This window comes from Sorex fumeus, unplaced genomic scaffold, assembly GCF_029834395.1.
Source record: "Sorex fumeus unplaced genomic scaffold, SorFum_2.1 ptg000022l, whole genome shotgun sequence".
NCBI lineage: Eukaryota > Metazoa > Chordata > Mammalia > Eulipotyphla > Soricidae > Sorex > Sorex fumeus.
In genome coordinates, this window is record NW_026606079.1 from 2,788,063 (window position 1) to 2,810,504 (window position 22,442).

The following is a 22,442-nucleotide window of genomic DNA, read 5'->3' on the forward strand; positions in this document are numbered from 1 at the left end:
GATGAGAGATTTCTTAGTATAGATATGTCACCTCTTTTGTTAAGTTGATTCCTAGACATTTGGTGGTTTGGGCACTATATTAAATGGGATAGACTCTATTTCTTTTTCCTCTGGTTCATTATTTGTTTATAGGAATGTGAGTGATTTTTGTGTAGTGACTTTGTGGCCAGCTACTTGGGTTTATTGTTTCCAGGAGCTTTTCTGCGACTATTCAGGGTGGTCTGTGTATATTGCCACGTCACCTGCACAGAGCGGTAATTTAATGACTTCCTTTCCAGTTTGGATCCCTTTGATTTTCTTGCCTGACTGCTATTGCTAGGACTTCAGTATAATGTTGAGTAAAAGTGGAGACAGACCCTCATGCCTCAAACTGTCAGACCTCCTCTGGATTCTAGATTTCTGGTTTCACAACAGAAAAAAGTTTGGGAGAAAGAGAGGAGGGAGGTACAGGAAATAGTTACTGAAGCAGAGTGTACACCGAGAACCAGCTGGCCGCGCCTTGAGTGGGCTTGGTGCTACGGGAGGCCGTTCCCTGAGCACTCGCTCAGGGTGGGCTCTGCAGAGCCGAGCACCGTGTCCCTGCAAATGGCAGGTTACATACGCCTGTGGAAATGGCAGGAGACTTATGGGAGGCTTACAGGGCAGTGATTTGCTGCATTCAAAATGCCACCCGAATTCTAACTGTATTTGGTCACTTCCTGGGGTTGCCAGGGTAATCGTAAACCGTCACAGCACTGGCGGGTGTGACCTTCGAGAGAGGTTATTCTGCAGGCTGTGCGTTGAAGGCGGGGTTCTGCTGTCAGGGGGCCCTTTCATCTGGGCCGGGCTGACAGAGGACTCAGCCTTTCCCTCGTTGGTGCCTGCCATCCGGAACTCAGAGATACGCCAGGTTTTTTCCTTGTGTGTGGACACACAGGGACACCTGATACGAGTGCTTCAAGGAATGGCAGGGCTGTCCTTGGGAGCTGCGGTGCCCAGAACACTTCCGAGAGGTGGCACCCCTGGGCCCTTGCCTCGGCTCAGTCTCCAGCACTTTCCTGGGGCTGGACAGATGCCTTAGGAACCCACATCGACCCTGGTGAAAAACGGTCTCAAAAGTGAAAAAGAGGAAATGAATAAAGATGGAACGACCTTATTTAGATAAAAGAGGGAGTTCCGTTGATTTTGTGAAATTCGGGCCTGGTTGCTGCTTCAGTGTAGATGGGGATGCTTGTTAACATGACGTAGATCCCCGAGTGCCTGTCGAAGGGGGCCGGAGACCCGGGCAGGGCTTCGGGGGTTTGTCACTGAGGGACCCCCCATAATTCTGCCCTTACCCCCCACCTTGCAGCCCACCGCAGACCACACAGGCTCTTGCCCATCCCCTCCCCACTACATGCAGCTTTCTGCCTCTTGCCCTACTGCCCCCTCTCGCCCATAGGTGACCCCTTCTTCCTGTGTCCCCTAAGTGTGCTCCCACTTCCCTCCAGGGATTTCCAGAAAGGGTCAAGCTGCTCGGTCTCCCTCGTTTCTGGGTCGGAAGAGCCTGCAGCCCGGGAACCAGTTACCTGTGTAGGGCGGCTGGGGAGGGCGCCTGCTGCGTGCAGACAGACCCTAGGCACCCTGCCCCACCTGCACGTGCCCAGACGCTTGCTCTGGCTGTTCCCTCCTGCTGCGTTCAGGTGCCAGCCTGGTCAAATGGAGATCCTGTAGGCGGAACCCCGTGGTTCCCAGCACCAGTGACTGTCAGGAAAGCACAGCACTGGGCCACTCCTGGGCGCTGTCTGGGAGCCGGAGGTCGCCTGGCAGTGCTGTCTGGGATGCCGGCCAGGGCCCTTCAGGTAGTGGGCAGCCTGCCGCCCTCTGAGAAACACAGGCAGCAGGTGTCAGGGCCTGGGGGGTCAGTGCAAAGGAAATTGAGAAGGCCGAGGGAGAACCGAGAATTTCTGCACACAGCACTGTAGGCGCCACTGCTGGCATGCTGTCCTGCTCCCGGGACCCTGAGGGAGGGGGTGCCACCTTCCTGGGCTGCACCTTCGGCCCTTAGCCTCCGAGCTGGAGGCCAGACCCGCACCTTCTTGCTGGCATGGCAGAAGCCAGAGCCAGCCGGCTGCTGGAGAGGACCCCTGCCCTGCGCTCGGGGCTGCTTTCCGTGATCAGGTCACCGTGGATTCCACACAGCGCTGAGACACCATCACCTTCTTGTCCCCATCTAGAACTATCGTTAACACAAGTGTCCGAGTACTTTGGCCTCAGTGTGACCATTCTGTGGGGATGGCTTGGACCAAAAGTTCACCCCGTGCTTATACACACACACACACACACACACACACACAATCACCCCCCAGCAGCAAAAGCAATTAGTAAGCACATCAGCAGTCAGTAGTGCGTGAAGCTCAGAGGCTGCGGTATTTCGCACAGCCAATCAGCAGGTCCACGTTTGCAGCGCGCAGATACTCGTCATCTGCTCTGTTCTTTCCTGCTAGTCTGTTCTTGGATACACGCCTGCAAACCCCTTTCGTTCTGAGACCTAAACTCTTATCCTCGGGCATATCCCATCCTTGGGGGTTTTTGTTAGAGGGACAAATCCCCACAATCTGAAGTACACCCTGCCTGGAGTCCAGTGGCTCTGACCCAGCCACGCCCCGACTGGCCTCTCTGGGCTTCAGCTCTCTCTTTGCCCACCTTCCCTGCTGTCAGCATGGCCATCCCTGGCAGGAGACTGCACTGGAGGGCCGCACTGGGGCACAATGCAGTACCAGGCTGAGTGACAAGTGATTGGGAGGAGCTTTGAGCTGCAGGGCACGAGGGGTGCAGTTTGTTGCTTCCCAGGGCTTGGCCACATACCACCTGGATCAGGATGACCAGGCCGATGGCACAAAGATTGGGCGCATTCCTGCTAATCTGTGGAGGCCTTGAATTTGGTCCCCAAAAAGAAATGTTTCCTGGAGCACTACAGGGTGTTGTCATGGGTAGTGCCCAGGGGGCCCCTCAGAAAAGATGGATCAGAGGAGATGGGGCGCACTCGGGGGATGGCCGTGGGCTGAAAACATCAGGGACCAGAGAGACAGGACAAGGGCTGAAGACATCTGCCTTGCCTGTAGCTGACTCAGGGTTGATCCCTGCACTATCTGCTCCCCTGAGCACCAGGAGTGACCCCTGAGCACGTCGGGGTCAAGCACCACCCCTCCACCCCCAAGAAGGAAGGAAGGAAGGAAAATTTAAAGGAGGGAGGGGACGCTGGTGTGGCCACAGAGGCCGGCTCTGTGGAAGGCCTTCCCACACCATGCCTGGGGTTCGAGGCCAGGCCAGGGGCTGCTCCCAGACAAGCTGGCACCGCTGCCTCGGGTATTGTCTGTTTCAGTCACGGAGGAAGCGTTGCTCGTAGGACCTCCTGCCACTCCTCTTGGATGGCTGGCACCTTAGAACCCCCAAGCGCCAGGGTCCGGGCCCCCAACTTCCTGCCACTCTGCAGTTGCCTTGGGGGTCACCCGGCGGTTCTTTGGAAGAACAGCTGTTACGGGTGGGCCCTCGTCCCTTGCTGTTGCAGTGAGCAGGTTCAGGCACTGGCCGTCGCCTGGTGCTCACCTGGGTCCTGTGTGCAGCGGAGCAGATTGGGGTGACTCCTGCAGGGCTTCTCCCTGCCGTAGGGCGGGCGCGCAGCTTCTTTCTCGCAGGCAAGGCAGGCGCGCTGCCTGGTTTTGGATCGTAGCCCACCAAACTTTGACAAACCGACCCCCTCCCTTGCAAATTTAAACTTAGAGATTTAAAAATGAATGCTCCTAGATAACTCGGGTCACAGAAGAAATGACAAGTATAATTGTGTGTTTCCCTGGAGGATGCTGTGTGCTGAAGTGTGTGGGCGCCGAGACTCCACGGGAGAAATGGGAGTATTCTGAAAAAAAACAAAAAACAAAAAATGTATTAAGGGTCTAAAATCAGGATGGGGCGTGGCTCAGCGTCAGCTCACCAGCCACACTTGTGACAGGCCCTGGGCAGCGGTGCTGTCAGGAAGCAGGAAATAGAAAGGAATTCAGCGGAGGAAGTAGCCAGGCCCCATGACAAGTCAATTCACTGACGACCAGACTTCCGCTGCGAGCATGGGTCTGACTTCCACTGTTTGTGAGCTGAAGACCCACCCCGCAAAGTGAGACTCGGGGCCAACCCCCACAACCCACGCAAATGACGCAGGATATGGTCACCCTCCAGGCTGTAGGGGAGGGGAAAGGATGAAAGACGCTCAAGATAAAGCTGCAGGCACTTGCGGATTGCAGGACAAAGCAGACTCGGCTGAGGGACGTGCACGGCGCCCCAGCCCAAGACACACCGTGCGCCCCAGGTGCGGCTCACCGGGAGGCCTCCAGGCCACGGGAACAACAATGAAAAAACTAAACTCGGGCCAGGGAAAGGGTTGGGGGACATTGTCACCACCCGTCTGCCTGTGCCACCTGCCAGAGGTCCTGTCTTTACCGTAGGTATGAACCCTTGAGAAGAAACACCCTTCCACGCAGCCACTGTGGTCACGCTACGTGCTTCCAGGCGAACAGTCCAGTCTTGAACTGGAGTCGCCGGTGGCTCCACGCCCCACGCAGGGTGAGGCCCAGTGGACAGCCTGTAGCCCGAGGATGTGGCTGGGCAGGTGCCTCCGGCTCAGGACTTGAACCCCAAGATGAAGGCAGGTGTTTGGCTGTGGGTGCGGCCGCTACTCCAAGGGCTGGAGGCCCCGTAGGGAGTCCAGTTCCCGCTAAGGACCGGCGCGGACAGCAGCACCCCGTGTGGAGCATTCCTGGAGAATGTCCGAAGAACAGAACGCAGCAAGGGATGTGGGGGGTCTGTTTCGTTTTTCATTTTGGGTCACACCCAGCAAAGCTCAGGGGACCACATGGGGTGCAGGGGATTCAACCGGGTCAGCCACGAGCAAGGCAAGTGCCCTGCCTGTTGTACTGTCTCGCTGGTCCCTGAAAGGTTTTATCAAGTAAAAGAGGAAAAGGTCTAGGACAGGGAGTTGTGGGTGCGGCGGGGGTCAAAAAAGAAAAGGCCCACGCGACAGCATGCTTCTATGGTGCCAGAAAACTCCCAGGAGTCCGGACGGCTTTCCAGGCGCCCCTGGCCGGCGCTGACTCAGCACTGCCATCTAGTCCTCGTCTGCAGGAACTGCATAGGGTTCTGCGCTGGGTGCCAGGGCCAAGGAAGCCTTCTTCAGTGTGGCTGGCAGGCCCCGCAGAGAGCACGTGGGAACGAGATTGTGCTGTTAATATTACTTTCTTCTGTTTCGTTATTTGCATAATGGAAAGCCATGGAATTTTGAGTGTTGATTTTGTAGACTGCCATTCCCCTACACAAATCTCTTGTTTCTAAGAGCTTTTTGGTGGCCTTTAGGGTTCTCTGAGTACAGTATCATGTCATCTGCAAATGGCGAGAGCTTGACTTCATCCTTTTCTATCTGGATGCCCGTAATATCTTTTACTTTCCTAATTGCTATGGCGAGTACTTCCAGTACGATATTGAATAGAAGGGGCGAGACTGGGCATCCTTGTGTAAGGGCGAAACTGACGCCATGCCAGGCGGCAGAAATGAGAAAAATCAGGTAGGCCTTAGGTACAGTTCCTGGAACTGAAACATTCAGTTTCCTAGCAATAAAACAATGCAAAACTAGCCAACCTGAACCCACCTGGGAAAGTTCTGTGCTCAGCAAGTGGGCTCAATTAATCAGTTCTCACAATGCCCCCAAATTGCCTTTTGTTAACCCTAAAAAGAATGAGTAGCATCTGTAACCGTAAACTGCTAGTGGAAACTATTGTTTAACTATTGCCTGACCACTGTTACCCTAGACACTTGCCAAAACACCTTTGTTTGGTAGTTAAGTAACAGTAAGGTTTGTACTGCTTATGTAATCAAACCCTATAGAAACTGCTTGCTGACCCCGTATACTGCAATCAAACTCCTACTGCTTTTGCATTTTTGAGTTTGTGTTTCTGTCCACCTCGCCGCTTGGGAACCCGGAATCCCGGGCTTGTCTCATCCCCGATTTTAGAGGGAAGGCTTTTAGGTTCTCCCAGTTGAGGATAATGCTTGCTGTGGGCTTGAGGTAGATGGCTTTGACCCCCTGAACCTCCATGTTCACTGCGGCACTTTTCACGAATCTGGAAACAATCTGAGTGCTTGAAAACAGATGAATGAATAAAGAAACTGGCACATCTACACAGTAGAATACTGCCAAGCTGTTAGGAAAAATGAAGTCATGAAATTCTCCTATAAATGGATGGACCTGGAGAGTATCATGCTGAGTGAAATGAGTCAGAAGGAGAGGGTCAGATACAGAATGACTGCATGTATTTGTGGGGCATTAAAAAAAAGTATGAAACTAATTCCAAACCCAGGGAAAACGGGTCAGGAGGACGGGTCAATGGCTGGAAATCACCACAAGGGTATGGCGGGTGGAGGGTAGTTAAGGTCGAGCAGGATCCATTCTGACAGCGTTAGTTGGAAATGACCGCTCTGGACAGGAACTAATAGTGTTGAAGGTCGGTAAAGGGATATGCATGCTAACCTTTCAGCATCTGTATTGCAAACCATAATGCCCAAAACAAGAGGCAGAGAGAAGAGAGAAGAGAGGTGCCTGCCAGAGAGGCAGGCAGGGGTGGGAGGGGAACTGGGCACACTGGTGCTGGGAAATGCACTGGTGAAGGGACCAATGTTGGAACATTGTATGACTGAGACCCAATCATGAACAGCTTTGTATAAAAATGAAATTCAAACCAATCTGGGATCCCAGCAGCTTCTGGTAGAAATGCCTCTGGACTGTGAACGAAGATATGGCCCATGCCACCCCGGGAGGGGAAGGGTGTTTGTCTCTCCACTTTTTCCCCCTCAGCAGCAGCATGGTGACCGCTATCTTTCAGAGCCTATTGGACAGAGAGGTACGGGCTTGCAGTGACGGGGAATGCGGGGTCTCTCAGGATGGGGGGGGGGGCGGAACTGGCCCTTCCCCACGCCCGGACCAGGCCCTGAGTCGCTGCCCACGAAGGGCTCCTCTGCTCCCAAATGGTCATGAGCCCAGAGGCACACAAACCAATCGGAACCCAGTGGCTTCTGGCAGAAATCCCTAAAATACCCGAAATCCCAAATCGCACGGGTGTGGGAAGATGCCGGCTCTTCCTTCCTCTTGGTTGGGGCCTTCCGGAGCCACTTCCAGCCACACAGCCCCTGAGTCACGCTCGCGTCCTGTGGGCCGAGGCTTACTAGGGTCATGCCCAGTCGCGCTGGGGCTGGTGGGTGTGTCGGAGGCGGGATGTCCGGTGCCAGGATGGAGCCCTGCGCCATCTCCCAGCCCCAGCGGTGTTGGCTTCCTTCAGTGGTATCCGTCTGTGGCCAGTAAGCCCTGCCCACTGCAGGAAATGGGCAGGTGTGGTGAAAGGCTGTGCAGGAAAGGGTGAGGTGTGGCTCAGGGCTGGGTGTGAGACCTGGCACCAGGGGAGCTGCAGACCACCTTCTCCCCTCCCGTCTACGGGTCAGGGACCCCAGCCACGTGGCCACTTCCCAGGGCTCCATGACGTTCGGTTTATATTTTAACAGGGTGAAGTGCAGCATTGCAGAAAATCAGTGGCCTGACGTAATCAGCACAGCCAGCAACCCCGAGGGGGGTTTTCCTCAACCTGCAACTTTGCCACCAGCCAGCTCTGTGTGGCTCAGGCCGGCAGGGACACGGCCAGGGGCACATGGCCATACCCTGCACATGGCCAGCCCTCGTTCACACCGCGTCCTGCGGGGTCTGGCACTTGGCTGTGGGAGCCAGCCGTACCCCTCGCTCCCACGCTTGGACCTGCGTGGCCAGCTAGTGCAAAGTGCGACGCTCAGGGACAGCCGAGCTGGGGCTAGCTGAGCTTTGCCTGTTGTTGGAACAAAATGCACCGCGCAGTGTGGCTGCCCCCCCGCCCCGCCCCCCGGGGCCGGCCACGGAGAGCCTGGGGCTGGGTCAGCGTCCTCCCGCGCGAGCGCTGGCCTGGACGCCTGCTAAAGTACACGCAGTGGGTCCCTGCCAGGGCTGGGGACAGGAAAGGCCCAAGGGACGCCAGCACACGGCCCCCTTCTGCCCTGGGCGGGGCTGAGCCGGGACCACCGTCCTTCAGGCTTTCCCGCATGGACCAGCTCCCATTGGCCTGGGGCGGTGACCGCACAGGGGCGGGGCCTACCTGAGGGAGGGGCGCCTGGGGCTGGCCCGCGCTCTGAGTGGGGCGCACCTGGAGGGGGTTTGGACCCACCGGGAGCGCACGCACACCTGCGGGCCGGCCGGCCCTGCCCGCGCTGCCCAGACCTCTCGCTGCCTCTGGCTCTGCGTTAGCATCAGTCATGCACAGAAGCTCGGCGGAATCCGGCGTCACAGGACCGCCCCCTCCGCACCCCGCGGCCACGCGGACCCCTGCCCGCCTGCCGGCCGCGGGCTGTGAGCGCCGGCTGCCCGGCCCAGGTGCCCGCGCCCCGCCCCGCCCGCCCGTCCGGGCCAGGTGTCCCCGCCCCGCCCCGCCCGCTGCCCGGCCCAGGTGCCGCGTCCCGCCCCTCCGGCCGCGGGCTGCCCGGCTAGCGGCCCGCAGTGCCCGGCGAGCGTCCCGCACATGGCCCGCGCCACGGAGCCCGAGCGGCGGCTGCTGGCCGTCTACACGGGCGGGACCATCGGCATGCGCAGCGAGGGCGGCGGTGAGTGCGGGCCGGGCGGAACCGGGTCCAGGGCCAGCGGCTCTGGGGAGCGGACCCAGCCTGCGGCGTGCGGGCGGGACCCCCGCCGCGCGGCTCGGGGCGCCCCCGGGGTGTGGGTCTCATGGGGTGTGCCCTTGGGAAGACGGCCGGACCAGGGCAAGGGACGGGAGTGCCACCAGCATGGGGTCAGTTTGAAGAGGACTGCCGTCCAGGGGCTTCTGGAAGTTTCCGACATTCCCAGGAAATGCTGCTCACAGCAGCTTCTCTGTGTGCTGGGCAGGACGCCCTCTGGGGCAGGACAGCGCAGCGCCCCCTCGCCCTCCCCTGCCCAGCTCCCTGTCCCCAATGCCCCCTTCCTCCCCAACCCCTGCCCCAAGGCCATCCCCCGCCCCCGCCCCCGGGACAGTACAGCCAGAGAGCAGGGGCAGCACAGGGCGGCCTGTCCACTCTGAGTGCCCACACCGCGTAGGGGTCAGGGCTGTGGGTCCCCTGCGGTGCCCCCACACCCCCGCTCAGGTCCTCCTGCAGGTGCCCGGGATCTGCAGAGGACAAGTGTCCCCAGGCCCCTGGAGCTGCAGTCACCTGGGCTGGGACGTGCAGCTCTGCGGGTGGTCCCTGGCCCCAGGGCGAGGACGGTGGGTGGGGCCACAGCCAGGACGAGGACACGTCAATGATTAACACGCAACACTGACGGCAGCCGGGCTGTTTGGGCGTCACTGCGGGAGCACGTCTGCCCGCGGCCAGCACTGTCCAGGGCACCGTGCACACCTCCCGCTTCCGCTCAGGGCCGCCAGCCAGGGGACACCCGGCCATCCCCTCAGAGTTCAGCCAAGGTGTCACGGGCCGGCCAGCAGGATTCAGGATTCAGGAAGCACCGCCCCCCCTCATCCTCCCCTGCCCCCCAGAACTCAGAGGCCTTAGCTGTGACGGGTCACCCCCAGCCGAACCCTCGGGCCCCACCACCCGCCTGCCCAGCCACCAGTCACTGACCCACCTGCCCGGCCCCACCCGGCCCTACCTACTGCCTGGCACAGACTGCCCCTTCCTGCAGGCCCTGGAGCTGTGGGCACAGTGACACCAGCAGCGTCTTGGCCACTGTAGTGGCCCCTGGGTCAGGGCCTGGAACTCCTTGCTGTTTGGGCCTCCACCTGCCTCAGGAGGCCAGGGGTAGCCACCACCCCGCGCTGCCCCTGCACAGGAGCCCAGGACACAGCCCAGGCCGGAAGCTTTCAGGGCCTCTCCCTGCCCAGCCCAGGCCGCAGTGACAGTGATCGTACACGCCAGGACACACGCCAGGGCACACAGGGGCTAAACCAGACCCACTGCCCGCCACGCCAGGAGCCCTTCACCCCTGCACAGGGCCCCATCCTGCAGACTGCTCCCCACCCCACCTCACACAGCCCCTCCACATCCCCATCACACCCCTCCACACACCTCCACAGCCCTCCACACCCCTCCACCCCTCTTCTACACCCCTCCACACACCTCCACCCCCTTCTACACCCTTCCACACCCCTCCACAGCCCCTCCAAACCCCTCCATAGCCCTCCACACCCCTCCACACCCCCGCCACACCCCTCCACAGTCCCTCCACACCCCTGCACACCCCTCCACACTCCCCTGCCTCTCCACATGTCCCCTCCATCCCCACAGGCTGCCCCCACCCCTTCCTCTCCTGGTGTGCCTGCTGGTCAGAGGGGCTGGGCTGGGATTGAGTGTGGTTCCTTGTGGCTGCTGAGCCCCCTCAGCCCGGGCTTGCGGACCCCCAACCAAATGGGTCGCCAGATACCCCCGCCCGGGTGATAAGTAGCTGAATCTCAGCTGCTGTGATTCCCCTCCTGACAGGAGCAGAGTGGACACGACATGCAGGGGGCATGCAGGGGCCCCACCAGTCTGCACCAGTCCCACCATCGGGGACGCCCAGGGGCAAGGCCATCTCAGGGCTGGACACCCTGGCGGGCCCCACGCTCCCTTCCATGCTCACTTCTGTCCTGATCACTTCTCAGGCATCATAGGGGAGGGTCGCCAGCAGTGCCCATGCCTGTGTCCCCACACCATGCCCTTCTCCACGTGGGACTCCAGGCCTTGTCCCCTTTCCCCTCCAGCAAGGCTGCATGTGTGGAGACCCCCACCAGGACCTTGGGGTCTGACCTGCGGGCAGGGAGGTCCCCTGTGGAGAGGAGCTTCTGTGAGGTTGCAGGGGCCACAGGGTCACTGGCTTTCCCGTGGTCCTCTAGGACTTCCTTAGAGCTGATCTAAGGAGGAGCAGAGGCATCTAAGGAGTATGAGAAGGGCACCAGGCTCAGGCTTCAGGGAGGGCTTCCTGGAAGTGGTGCCCTGACCCAGGCCGAGGCGTATGCCAGTGAGCCGGGATTGGGCTGAGGGTGTCCTGGGGTGCCAGGGGAGGGCAGATATTCATCACTGACTTGGAAGGGAGGTGCAGCTCAGGGTCTGGAGGATGTGGGTGTCGGCACACGCAGGCCATTTGGAGAGCCCTGAGGTGGGCACGGTGCCGACAACAACCGGCCTGGACTTCTCCATGGCTCCCACCCCACATGCACGGGGAGCGTCGTGGTCAGGAGGCCACAGGCTGCTCACCCGCTCTGCCCCGACTCTGCCGCAGTGCTGGTCCCCGGGAAGGGCCTGGCCGCCGTTCTGCGCTCACTGCCCATGTTCCATGATGAGGAGTACGCCAGGGCCCGTGGACTCACAGACGACACCCTGGCACTGCCGTGAGTGGGGGCGCCGCTGGGCTCTGGAGGGGACACGGGTTCGACCGCCAGTGCTGGGCCATGTCACGGCCCCCGCTTACTGTGGGCCTGTCAGAACGCCCCCCACTCCTGACCATGGTATCTTCAACCCAGACCCCAACCGCACAGCGTCGGGCCACAAGAGACTGTCTCCTGTGTCCCTGGGGCGGGGCCCAGCCAGCCTGGAGCTGGCGCTAGGAAGGTGACACTGCTCTGGACGACCTGTCCGAGCCATCCTCGGCCCTGTCCAGTGACTCCAGGTGGAAGGGAGCCGGGGAGCCTGCAGACACCTTGGAGCCTAGGGAGGGGGTGAGCCACCTTCCTGCCCCCTGCAGGCCCGCCAGCCCCGGCCAGAGGATCATCTACACCGTCCTGGAGTGCCAGCCGCTCTTCGACTCCAGCGACATGACCATCACCGAGTGGGTTCAGATCGCACAGACCATTGAGGTAGTGAGGGGGGGGTGGGTGGGACTGTGAGCAAGGGCGGGGACTCTGCATGGGTGGAGCTTGATTGAGGCGGAGCTGTGAGTGGATGGGGCTGTGCTGTGGGTGGGGCTTCGCTGTGGGCGGAGCTATGAGTGGGCGGGGCAGTAGGTGGGGCCTCACTGTGAAAGGAGCTGTGAGTGGATAGGGCTGTGGTGTGGGTGGAGCCTCACTGTGGGTGGTGCTGTGAGTGGTTGGGGCTGTGGGTGGGGCCTCGCTGTGGGCGGAGCTGTGAGTGGGTGGGGCTGTGGTGTGGGTGGGACCTCGCTGTGGGTGGTGCTGTGGGTGGGTGGGGCCTCACTGTGGGAGGAGCTGTGAGTGGATAGGGCTGTGGTATGGGTGGAGCCTCACTGTTGGTGGTGCTGTGAGTGAGTGGGGCCTCTCTGTTGGAGGAGCTGTGAGTGGGTGGGGCTCTGGTGTGGGTGGGGCTCTGGTGTGGGTGGAGCCTCACTGTGAGCGTGCTGTGAGTGGGTGGGGCTGTGGGTGGGTGGGGCCTCGCTGTGGGTGGAGCTGTGAGTGGGCGGGGCAGTGGGTGGGTGGGGCCTCGCTGTGGGCAGAGCTGTGAGTGGATGGGGCTGCCGGGTGGGCGGGCTGAGATGGAACAGTGTGGTGGGACTCGAGTCCAGGTGGATTCTGAGCATGCGCTGAACTGGAGTGTGGGCAGGGCGGGGACAGAGGTGTGGCCGGGTGGACGGGGCTGGGGCACTGGGCGGGGCATCTGTGGTGGGGGAAGCCTGCCTGGCCTGAGATGTTAGCGCAGTTCGGAGTCAGTTCAGGGTAACATCAGACCTCTGGGTCACATCTGACCGCTGGGTCACAGCTTCGTGCAAGATTTCTGGGGCGCTTTCCCCTTTGCCAGCGGAAGAGGGTCCCTGAAGGTCGTGTCCATTTTCCCTGGGAGGAAGCAGCTGGCATCTGGCAGTTAGCATCTTTGGGTGGCCCGCCCCTTTCGCCAGCTCCCTGCCCCCTGTACTTGTGGTCTCCATGGAGTCAGGACCCATACAAGGACACAGGAGAGCGTGGAGGGGTCTCGCTGTTTGGGTGGGGCCATACCCTTCAGCCGCTGCCCTGTCTGTCCTGCCCACCTCACTGTGGCCAACTGGCCCCTGTATGAGCCTTTCTCCCTGCCCATGGGTTCCCGTCCATCCTGACCCGTTTTCCACCTCGCCCCTGAAGAAACTCCGTTCCAGACAGATTCCACTTCCCTGGCCTGGCCACGTGCTTGTCTTTGGCTGCGCCTTGTCCATCTGTCAGTTCCTGTGGCCCCGGGCCTGCGCAGCCGGCAGCACCCTCCAGATGGGACCTGAGCACCTGTGGAGTGCCCAGAGCTGCATTCCCAGCCCCAGGTCCACACCCCTCTCCTCCCCCTCAGCCACCCCCCACGGTCACCCATGCCCAGGCTCAAAAAAGGACGCAGCCTAGTGACCTGCAGGTGGCTGTGCCCCAGGTGGCCGGCAGAGGGCGCCCTGGCCCGCTAGTTCAGCGCCTGACGCTCCTGGTCGGCCTCAGCCTTCCACGCTCCTGCGTTCAAGATGGTTCCGCACACTCCCACCCTCCGCTGAGGTCCCACCTCAGCCGCCCCCTGGAGATGGTGACCCGGGACCACCCCTCCGAGGCGGGGAAATCCCTCATGCTTGCCTGTCAACGTCCTGCCCGGCATTCCTGTTCCACCTAGGGGGCCACCTCCCAGTGCCCTGCGGGCACCAGCAGGCCACGTGTCCACGCCCACCACCCCTGCCCCCTGCAGCTCTGCCCAGGGCTGGCGTCCCCTGGCCTGGGTTCTGGGGACCCTGCTGGTATCTCCTGGTAGAAGCACAGCTCAGGAAATGCACAGAGACCCCCGAACCCACCTCTCACACATCTGGGGCAGTGCGGGCTCAGAGGAGGGTCTGGGAAGCGCCTGAGTGCGTCCGCTTTGCCTCCAGAGACACTATGAGCAGTACCATGGCTTCGTGGTCATCCACGGCACCGACACCATGGCCTTCGCCGCCTCGGTGCTCTCCTTTGTACTGGAGAACCTGCAGAAGCCCCTCATCCTCACTGGAGCCCAGGTACCACTGCCTGTCTCACCACGCCCCACAGCCAGGCCGACAGAACGCTCGGGAAAAAAGCTGGGTCTCAGTGGAACTACCAGGGCTGCATCCGGAGTGGGTTTCGGAGTCCCTGTCCCCAACACACCCCAAAGGCCCCGTCCCGGCACTCTGAGACCTGTTCTGGGGCAGAGGCCACGGCTACCCGAGGGGCAGTTGGGACCCAGCCCCCGGGCGAGGAGGAGGAAGAACCCCTGAGGGGTCAGCGTGCTGCTGGGTCAGGGAAACAGGGCTCACTGCCCGTCCAGAAGCTTCTCTTCTCAGCTACCCACCTGTCCAGTCTCCCCCTGGCCCTCTCTGGGCACTGAGTGAGGACCGGCGGCAGGGCAGGGCTGACCTCCAGGTGGGGCCTTCCTGCCCTCCCTTCCCTGTCTGTCCCTGCAGGTGCCCATCCATGCGCTGTGGAGCGATGGCCGAGAGAACCTGCTGGGGGCCTTACTCATGGCTGGCCAGTATGTGATCCCCGAGGTAGCCACCGCCCCACCCCCGGGGCAGGGCTGGCAGTGACCCCCAGAACTCTGGGCTTCCTGGGCCCAGTGGTAGGGCAGAGTCTGTGTCTGGGAACTGGGTCCAGGAGCTCCTTGAGGGTGAGGGCAGGGCCGGCGTCCAACCGTGCTCAGTCTGTGACCCCCGCTCACCACATAAGTGCCTGGGTGTCCCGTTCCAGGGGATGGGCAGGGACCCCAGGGGCACTGTGCTGGGCGGGCGCTCGGAGCCTGTCTCTGAGCCCTGCACACCGTGTGCCCACATCGAGCCCGTGGCCCGCCCAGGTCGGCCTGTTCTTCCAGAACCAGCTGTTTCGAGGAAACCGGGTGACGAAGGTGGATGCCCGCAGGTTTGCCGCCTTCTGCTCGCCCAACCTGCCCCCGCTGGCTGTCGTGGGCGCGGACGTCACCAGTAAGCCTGGCGGGGCGTGTGCAGGGGGTCCCCTGAACGCCCTGAGGGGGGTACCTGGGTCTCACAGGGACGCCCAGAGGAGGGGCAGCTGGAGGGTCCTGTCCTTCCTGGCTTCCTCACCCCTGTGGGACGTGGGGCTTCTGGATCCACGCAGCCCCGGAGTCCTGAGGGCAGGCGGCCCCCCACGGGACAAGGCATCACCTCACACCCACAGACACACACCACAGACACAGACCACAGACACATACACACCACATGCACACCACACAGACCCACACTCACACACCATACAGACCCACACGCACACACCATACCCACACAGACTCACTTACACACACACACATACAGCCTCCCCACAGCCCCCGCTACACGCAGACACACAGACAACCACACACAAACACCCCCAAACCCACCACGCACAAACAACCCATGCACAAACAACTCCCCCCACACAAACGCCTTACACAACACACACACACACACACACACACACAGGGCACCCATACACTGACAAGCGCCGGCAGCTTCTCAGCAGGACTGTGAGCACCTTGCCCAGCGCCGGGGCGCTCCAAGGCAGGATTCCGACACTGTCCCCCTCCGACCACCCACGGCCCCTTCCTCCCCCTCTGGCCCCAGCCCCCAGCCCACCCAGCCTAGTGTAATTCCCACCGCCCGGGAGTGCTGAGACCCCTGCTGACCCCAGCCCCTCCGTCCTCACAGTTAACCACGAGCTGGTTCGGAGGGTGCACGGGAAGGACCCCCTGGTGGTGCACAGCGACATGGAGCGTGACGTGGGGCTGCTGCGCTTGTACCCTGGGATTCCCGCCGCCCTGGTAGGCCTGTGCCTGTACCCCGTATCCCGGGACCCCCGCCCTGGTAGGCCTGTGCCTGTACCGGTACCCTGTACCCTGCCCTGGCAGGGCCCACCCCATCGTCCCGTGTCCCGTCACCTTCCCAGAGGACTCCCGAGTGCTGCTGGGGGCAGTGGCCCCTGAGGGTGGTGTCTGCGACCTCCAGGGCCGGCACCGAGTGGGTCTGGCAGTGGTGGGCGACTTTGGCAGCCGTGAGGTGTAGCTGCAGGCGGGCCCGCCGGGTCTGGCCCCTCCCAGGACAGGCCTGCACTCAGCTTTGACCTCTGAAGGGGCGCAGGCCTGACGGAGCAGAGTGGGGGCGGGCAGGGGCCGGAGCTGACCCTCTGCCCGCCCGCAGGTGCGCGCCTTCCTGCAGCCCCCACTCAAGGGCGTGGTCATGGAGACCTTCGGCGCCGGCAACGGGCCCACCAAGGCCGACCTGGTCCAGGAGCTGCGCGCGGCGGCCGAGCGCGGCCTGGTCCTGCTGAACTGCACGCACTGCCTGCAGGGCTCCGTCACCACCGACTACGCGGCCGGGAAGGTGGGCGCGCGTCCCGCCCTCGACCCCCGCGCCCGCCCTCCCGCACCGACCCACATCCCGCCCGCACCTCCCCCAACCCAGACCCCCGACCCGCCGCACCCACCCCGAGTCCAGTCTTCCCACACCCACCCCGCTCGGCCTTCCGCCCGCGCCCTGCCTGTGTTGACCCCGTGTGCTGCCACGCCAACCCCGCGTCCCAACCGCGTCCCCCGCCCCCACCCTGCACTGACCCTGCCACGCCCCTCCCGCTCCTCCCTGCAGGCCATGGCGGGGGCCGGCATCGTCTCTGGCTTCGACATGACCTCGGAGGCGGCCCTGGCCAAGCTGTCCTATGTGCTGGGCAGGCCCGGGCTGAGCCTGCAGGGCAAGAAAGAGGTAGGGCTTGGCCAGGGCAAGTCCGGACCCTCAGCATGTCCTGGCTGGGGTATGTCCTGACCCTCGGCATGTCTTGACCACAGGCATGTCCTGACCTGACCCCGGCATGTCCTATGGGTATGACCTGGTTGTGGGCATGTCCTGACCTGACCATGGGCACATCCTGGCCGTGAGCATGTCCTGGCCGTGGGCATCTCCTGGCCTTGGGCATGTCCTGGCCGTGGGCATGTCCTTCTGTGGGTACATGCTGGCTGTGGGCAGGGCTTGGGGGCCCAGCGGCCTTGCATCGACTGTGAAGCAGGCAGAGAGGCCCGGGTCTGAGGGTGCGAGCCTGGGCTGGGAGAGGGACACGGAGCGGGCACTGGACGCCCACCCAGCCCCCCTGTGCCATCCTTAGCTGCTGGCCCGGGACCTGCGGGGGGAGATGACCCGGCCCTCTGAGGCCGAGCACCGGCCGTCTCTGCAAGGCGGCCCCCTGCGCCTAGGGCTCGCCCACCTCCTTGGCCTCAGCCAGGTACAGTGGGCACAGGAGCGGGGGTGGGGCAGAGCCCGCTGACCCCGTGTGCACGGGTTGGGGCGCAGTGAGGCTGCTCCGGGCCCTGGTGACTGGGTGCCGCGCCTCAGTTTCCCCCGCGGGCCGGTCAGATGAAAGGTGTGTGTGCTCTGTCATTAGGCGCCTCGGAGGCCCCAGCACGCGGGACGCGGGCCCCTGTGGCGTCTGTGGCCAGCCTGGGCGGGGCTGGTGACCCCATGCACAGCTCCCCAGCCTGGGGCGCCTGACCTGCTTCCTGCGGGCCTGGCCCCTGCCGTCCGGCGGAGTTTTGTGTGACTCCCCACGCAGAGATGGCCCGGAGCGGGGTCCCCGCAGGAGAGGCGGACGTGGGCGTGTGTCCTGGGAGGGGGAGCCCAGCGGGCTTTTCCCGGGGTGCGGGGCTCCCGTCGCCTCAGGACACGAGGCCTGGCCACTGCCCCCAGGAGGCCACCGCTGTCCGGGATGCACTGATGCCCAGCCTGGCCTGTGCCGCAGCCCACGCGGGCGACCTGGAGGCGCTGCAGGCCCTGGCTGAGCTGGTGAGCGCCTCCCCATCCCCGGGGGGCCTCGTGGTGGGGAACCTCCCCCCCCCCGCCCCCCGCTAGGCAGTGACGGGCGCCCGCTTCACCCCAGGGCGGCGACCTGAGCCTGGGGACCGTGGATGGCTGGACGCCCTTGCATGCGGCTGCTCGAGGTGGCCATGCCGGCGTGGTGTCACTGCTGCTGCGGAGGGGGGCGGACGCCAACGCCCGCGCCGACGGTGGCCTCAGCCCGCTGCAGCTGGCCGCACGGGGCAGGTACCACGCTGGTCATGGCCTGACGGGCCCCTGTGGACCATCTAGCTTGGGGCAGCTGGGCCTTGGGGAGCCTCTTCACTGTCCAGGGAGCCCCTGGAGGCCGTGTCCCTGCCCCATTGGCCCCTTCATGCTGGGCCCCAGGCAGGGGACACAGGACTTGCAGTCCAGCTTCCGCGGCATCTCGCCCCTGCTGACCTCGCCAGGACTGCAGCGGGGGGCGGGGGCTCCAGCGGCCGTGGGGCAGCTGACACAGCCCTGGGCCCCCTTCCCCGTGGGTGGCACCCGGGTGCAGAGTAGGGGGCACCATCCCCCCTTCGCTCTGATGGCCCCAGGGCCCCTGTCCTGGGCGTGGGTGGGGGCTGGATGAGCTCACCGGGACCCGCCCCCCTTTCCAGCTTGCACCCCAGCCCGACCGACCGGTCTCGCTGCTGGAGACGCCCACCGCCCCGGCCCGCCCCTGTGGGAACCTGCCTGAGGTGGCACCATCCCCTCCCTCCCGCCCCGGGACACCTGCCTCTCACACTTGGCAGGCCAGGCCCTTCTGGAACCTTCTCTGGTGCCAGCCTGGCATCCTGAAATCTCAGTTCCTGATTGCAGCCGTATCTGATCTGGGCCCATTGCCTCAGTTTCCCTAGCCCACACCTTGTTGGGTGGGTGTGCCAAGAGGTGGGCGGCCATGTCAGGGGTGGTCTGCAGGGTCCAGTGTCCAGGTCAGAGGGAGCCATGTGGGCTGGGTATGGGGGTCCCCCTCGGCTGTGCCTGCGCAGAGCAGCGGGTCTGGCGTGCTCTCTCTTGCAGGCATCGGGGGGTCATTGGCCTGCTGAGGGCCGCAGGGGCCTGCCTGTCCCCCCAGGAGCTAGAGGACATGGGCACTGAATTGTGCAGGTGAGGCCTGAGCTGTGCAGGTGAGGCCTGAGGGACACTGGTGCTTGACAGTCAGGACCCCTGGGAGCACTGGGCTGGCGAGTGCTTCAGGGGAGGGGGCCGCGGGGGATGACCTACCCCGGGTCAGGGGAGAAGCTCCCCAGAGAGGCAGCAGCGAAGCCGTGTGTGCATGTGGGGGTGCACACATGCCGCTCTGTGTATGCATGTGTGTGTGGGTCACCCCATGGGTAAAGCCTTGCCTGGCCCCTCCTGTCCCCCAGCCCCAGTGGCCCCCAGTGGCCCCCGCCGACCCCCACTGGCCCCAGCGGTCCCTGCTGGCGCAGCTGCTTGGGGTGGCCTTGCTGGACAGGGTGGGGTCGAGCCCAGCCACCCGTGTGACTCCCCTAGGCTGGCGTCCAGGGCAGACCAGGAAGGCCTGCAGGCGTGGTGGCAGGCGGGAGCTGACCTGGGCCTGCCGGGCTATGATGGACGCAGCGCTCTGGATGTTGTGAGTGTCCTGGATGCCCCCGGGGGCCCCTGAGGCTCCCCGCTCTGCCCCAGGAGCAGAGGAGAAAGTGGGTGTCCCAGAGGAGAAAGTGGGTGTCCCGAGGTGGGGTGCTCGGGTCAGGGCCAGGCTGGACTCATGCCCCTCGTGCTTCTGCCCCCAGGCGGAGGCATCTGGGAACCGGGAGGTGGTCTCCTTCCTACAGCGCCTGCTGGGCGCACGGGGGCCGGTAAGTCCTGCCTAAGCCCTGGCCAGGCCACTGGGTGGGGGCTGTGTCCAGGGCCGGCCTGGCTGTGGCTGAGCTCCAAGTGGGATGGGGAGGTCGAGGGAGCAGTCAGGGAGGGCTTCCCGCAGGAAGGGCAGCCGAGTCTGCACGCTGTCCTGTTAGGCCCCCCGTGACTGACCACACAGTAGTCGCCCCGTCGTCGTCGCCCCGGAGTTCCTCCGGCTCCCTGCGACCGGGCTCTGGGAGGCCCCCGGAGGCCGGCCGCCCCCACATGCCCAGGAAGTGCTGCTCCGAGTCTCGCCCGACGCGGACCTGCTGCAGCGTCAGCCCTGGCGTGTCGGGGCCTGCGAGCTCCAGCCGGGCAGCGTCTTCCGGCCAGCCCGCAGGCTCCGTGGGCATCACTGCAATAAAGTCTCCGGGCCACTCCCTCCCGGGTCCCCGCAGCCTGGCTCCAGCGGGTCTGTCTGGGCCCCGCGCTGGGGGGGTGTGTGGGAGTCGCGCCCCAGGCTCTGGGTCAAAGGGCAGCGTCCTCGGGTCCAGGGGCACACGACCCACCACTGGCCCTGGACCCGCGGGAGAGCCGGAGTGTGTGAATGTGAGTGTGACAGAGCGTGTGTGAACGTGAGAGTGTGAGTGTGAGTCTGTGTGAGTGTGGCAGAGCGTGTGTGAACGTGAGAGTGTGTGAATGTGAGTGTGAATGTGAGTGTGTGAGTGGAGTGTGAACGTGACACAGTGTGTGTGAGTGTGAGAGTGAGAGTGAGTGTGTGAGTGTGAATGTGACAGTGTGTGTGAACGTGTGTGTGTGTGAGTGGAGTGTGAATGTGACACAGCGTGTGTGAATGTGAGAGTGAGTGTGTGAGCACGTGTGAGAGTGTGTAACGAGGGCTGGGCCCCGTCTCCTGAATCCTCGCTCTTCAGGACCCCTCCTCCAGGCAGCCCCCCATCCCACCCCCTGCTGGAAGTCCTCAGGTCCCTCCTGGGCCTAGTGCGGTTCTGTCTGGCCTGATTCTGGCCCCCTCCTGGAGAGGCGGGCCCTGCTGCCCCTAGGGATGCGCTCCATGGGGGCTCCTACATGTGGATGGCGAGTGTGGCCCCCGGGGTCCTCCAGCTGCATGGGTGGAGGCCGAGGCTTGGGCCTCCCACGGCAGCGACCATCTTCATGGTGGCCCCTGCTGGTCCCCCCCAACCCGCCCGGGCGCCCCGGCCCCGTCTGCCCAGTGCCGGGGGCAGATGCCCCACTCTGCTCCTGGCCTCTCCCAGGTGGCCCCACCCGCACCCCCGGGCGCCTCAGCCTGGTTCCCAGGCCCAGGCTGGCACCTCTGCTGGCCACGGGCCAGATTCTCTCCCAGACACGGGTGTGCCCGCCTTGCACAACCAGGCCTGGCAGGCCGCGGGGCCTCTGCCCCACACCCTCCGGAGGGCCCCAGCAGCGGGGCGCGGGGGCAGAAGCCCCCTGCCGAGGGCCCCATGTCCCTGCTGGGCCCTTGGACCCACATGGCTCACGGCCAGCGGCCCACACAGTGGCCCACTGTCACCTAGTGCCAAGGACAGCTCTTCCCAACTGGGTCACCAGGGGCAGGGGGACTCCCTCCTGCTGGGCCCAGGGGGAAGCCCAGGGCTGCCCCCTGCCCCGCCCCCAGCAGCGGCCAGCAGGTCTCAGCAGCTGAGGACTAATCCGTGTGTTGGGGACAGGTTAGCGGCCTCGGGGTCCCTGAGGCCCACCCAGGGCCCGTCTCCCAGCAGAAACACCCAGGACAGGCCCGCGGGGATCGTGGCCCTTAGCACCGTGGTCTTTGGTGGGGCCTTGGGGCTGACCCCGGGAGTCCCCGCATGCCGGGGGCGCGCCCCCCAGTCCTCGCCCTAAGCCCCCCAGGTGTCTGTGCCGGGGGCCCTCATGGGGCTCAGTCCGGGACCCGGGACCCCGCGCGGCGCCCGGAGGCGGGGCCTGGTCCCCCATCCCCGTCCGGGCCGGGCCGAGGGCGGCCCCGGGGCGCCAGTTTCACTTTCTCTTCGTCCGAGCTCCCCTCCCACCCGGTTCCCGCCGACGCCGGAGCGGCCGGGCCCCCACCGCCCCCCGCCCCGCCCCGCCGCCGCCCCCCGGCGCCCCGACCCCCGCCGCGCGCGGACCCGGCCGCCAGGTGCGCGGGGCGGGGCGCGGGGCCGGGGGCGCCGGGCGGGGCGGTGAGTCAGGGCCACCCCCGCGCGGGCCGGTACCGGCCGAGGACGACCCGCCGCGGACCCGCGGGCCCGGAGCCGCCCGGCCCGGCCCGACCGGTCTGGCGAGCGAGCGCGGCGCATTCCGGGGCGGGGGCGGCCGCCCGCTTAAAAGGCGGCGCGCGGGCCGGGGCCGGCAGGCGGTTCGGACGCTCGCGCGCCGGGTGCAGTGGTTCTTGACAGTTCAACAGTCTGTAGCGCAATTGTGAAATGTTTAGGACCACTAGACCCGGCGCGCCCGCTCGGCGGGCCACGCGGCCACCACGGCGTCCACCGGCGCGGCCCGACCCCGGGAGCTGAGACGGCGCGGCGCGGAACGAGGGCGCGGAACGAGGGCGCGGAACGAGGGCGCGGAACGAGGGCGCGGAACGAGGGCGCGGCGCGGCGCGGGGCGGGGGGCGCGGGGCGGGAGGCGGGCGCCGAGGTCGGGGGGCGCGGGTCGCGGAGGTCAAAGCGCGGGCCTCGGGGATCCAGGTGCCAGGTCGGGCCGCGGGGATCCAGGTGCCAGGTGGGCGGCGGGGGCCAAGGTGCGGGACGCGGGCCGTGGGCCGCGGGGATCCAGGTGCGGGCCGCGGGGATCCAGGTCGGGACGCGGGGAGTCCAGGTGCCAGGTGCCAGGTCGGGCTGCGGGGATCCAGGCGCGG

The 22,442-nt window shown here is 64.3% G+C and overlaps 1 protein-coding gene across 2 annotated transcripts; it reads left to right on the forward strand.

The window, feature by feature from the left end:
• The first annotated feature begins 8,545 nt into the window (after nt 1-8,545).
• On the forward strand, nt 8,546-20,020 carry ASPG (asparaginase). Of its 2 annotated transcripts, XM_056113718.1 has the most exons (17): nt 8,546-8,673; nt 11,297-11,405; nt 11,759-11,870; nt 13,832-13,957; nt 14,381-14,464; nt 14,767-14,893; nt 15,614-15,726; nt 16,103-16,285; nt 16,547-16,660; nt 17,058-17,174; nt 17,636-17,731; nt 17,826-17,989; nt 18,385-18,465; nt 18,788-18,874; nt 19,262-19,361; nt 19,522-19,587; nt 19,747-20,020. In XM_056113718.1, the coding sequence occupies exons 1-17, from the start codon at nt 8,592-8,594 to the stop codon at nt 19,759-19,761; spliced, it is 1,776 nt and encodes a 591-aa protein (XP_055969693.1). In that variant the 5' UTR covers nt 8,546-8,591; the 3' UTR covers nt 19,762-20,020. The 2 variants fall into 2 exon arrangements, with proteins under 2 accessions (XP_055969693.1, XP_055969694.1); XM_056113719.1 differs by lacking the exon at nt 18,385-18,465.
• The last annotated feature ends 2,422 nt before the right edge of the window (nt 20,021-22,442 follow it).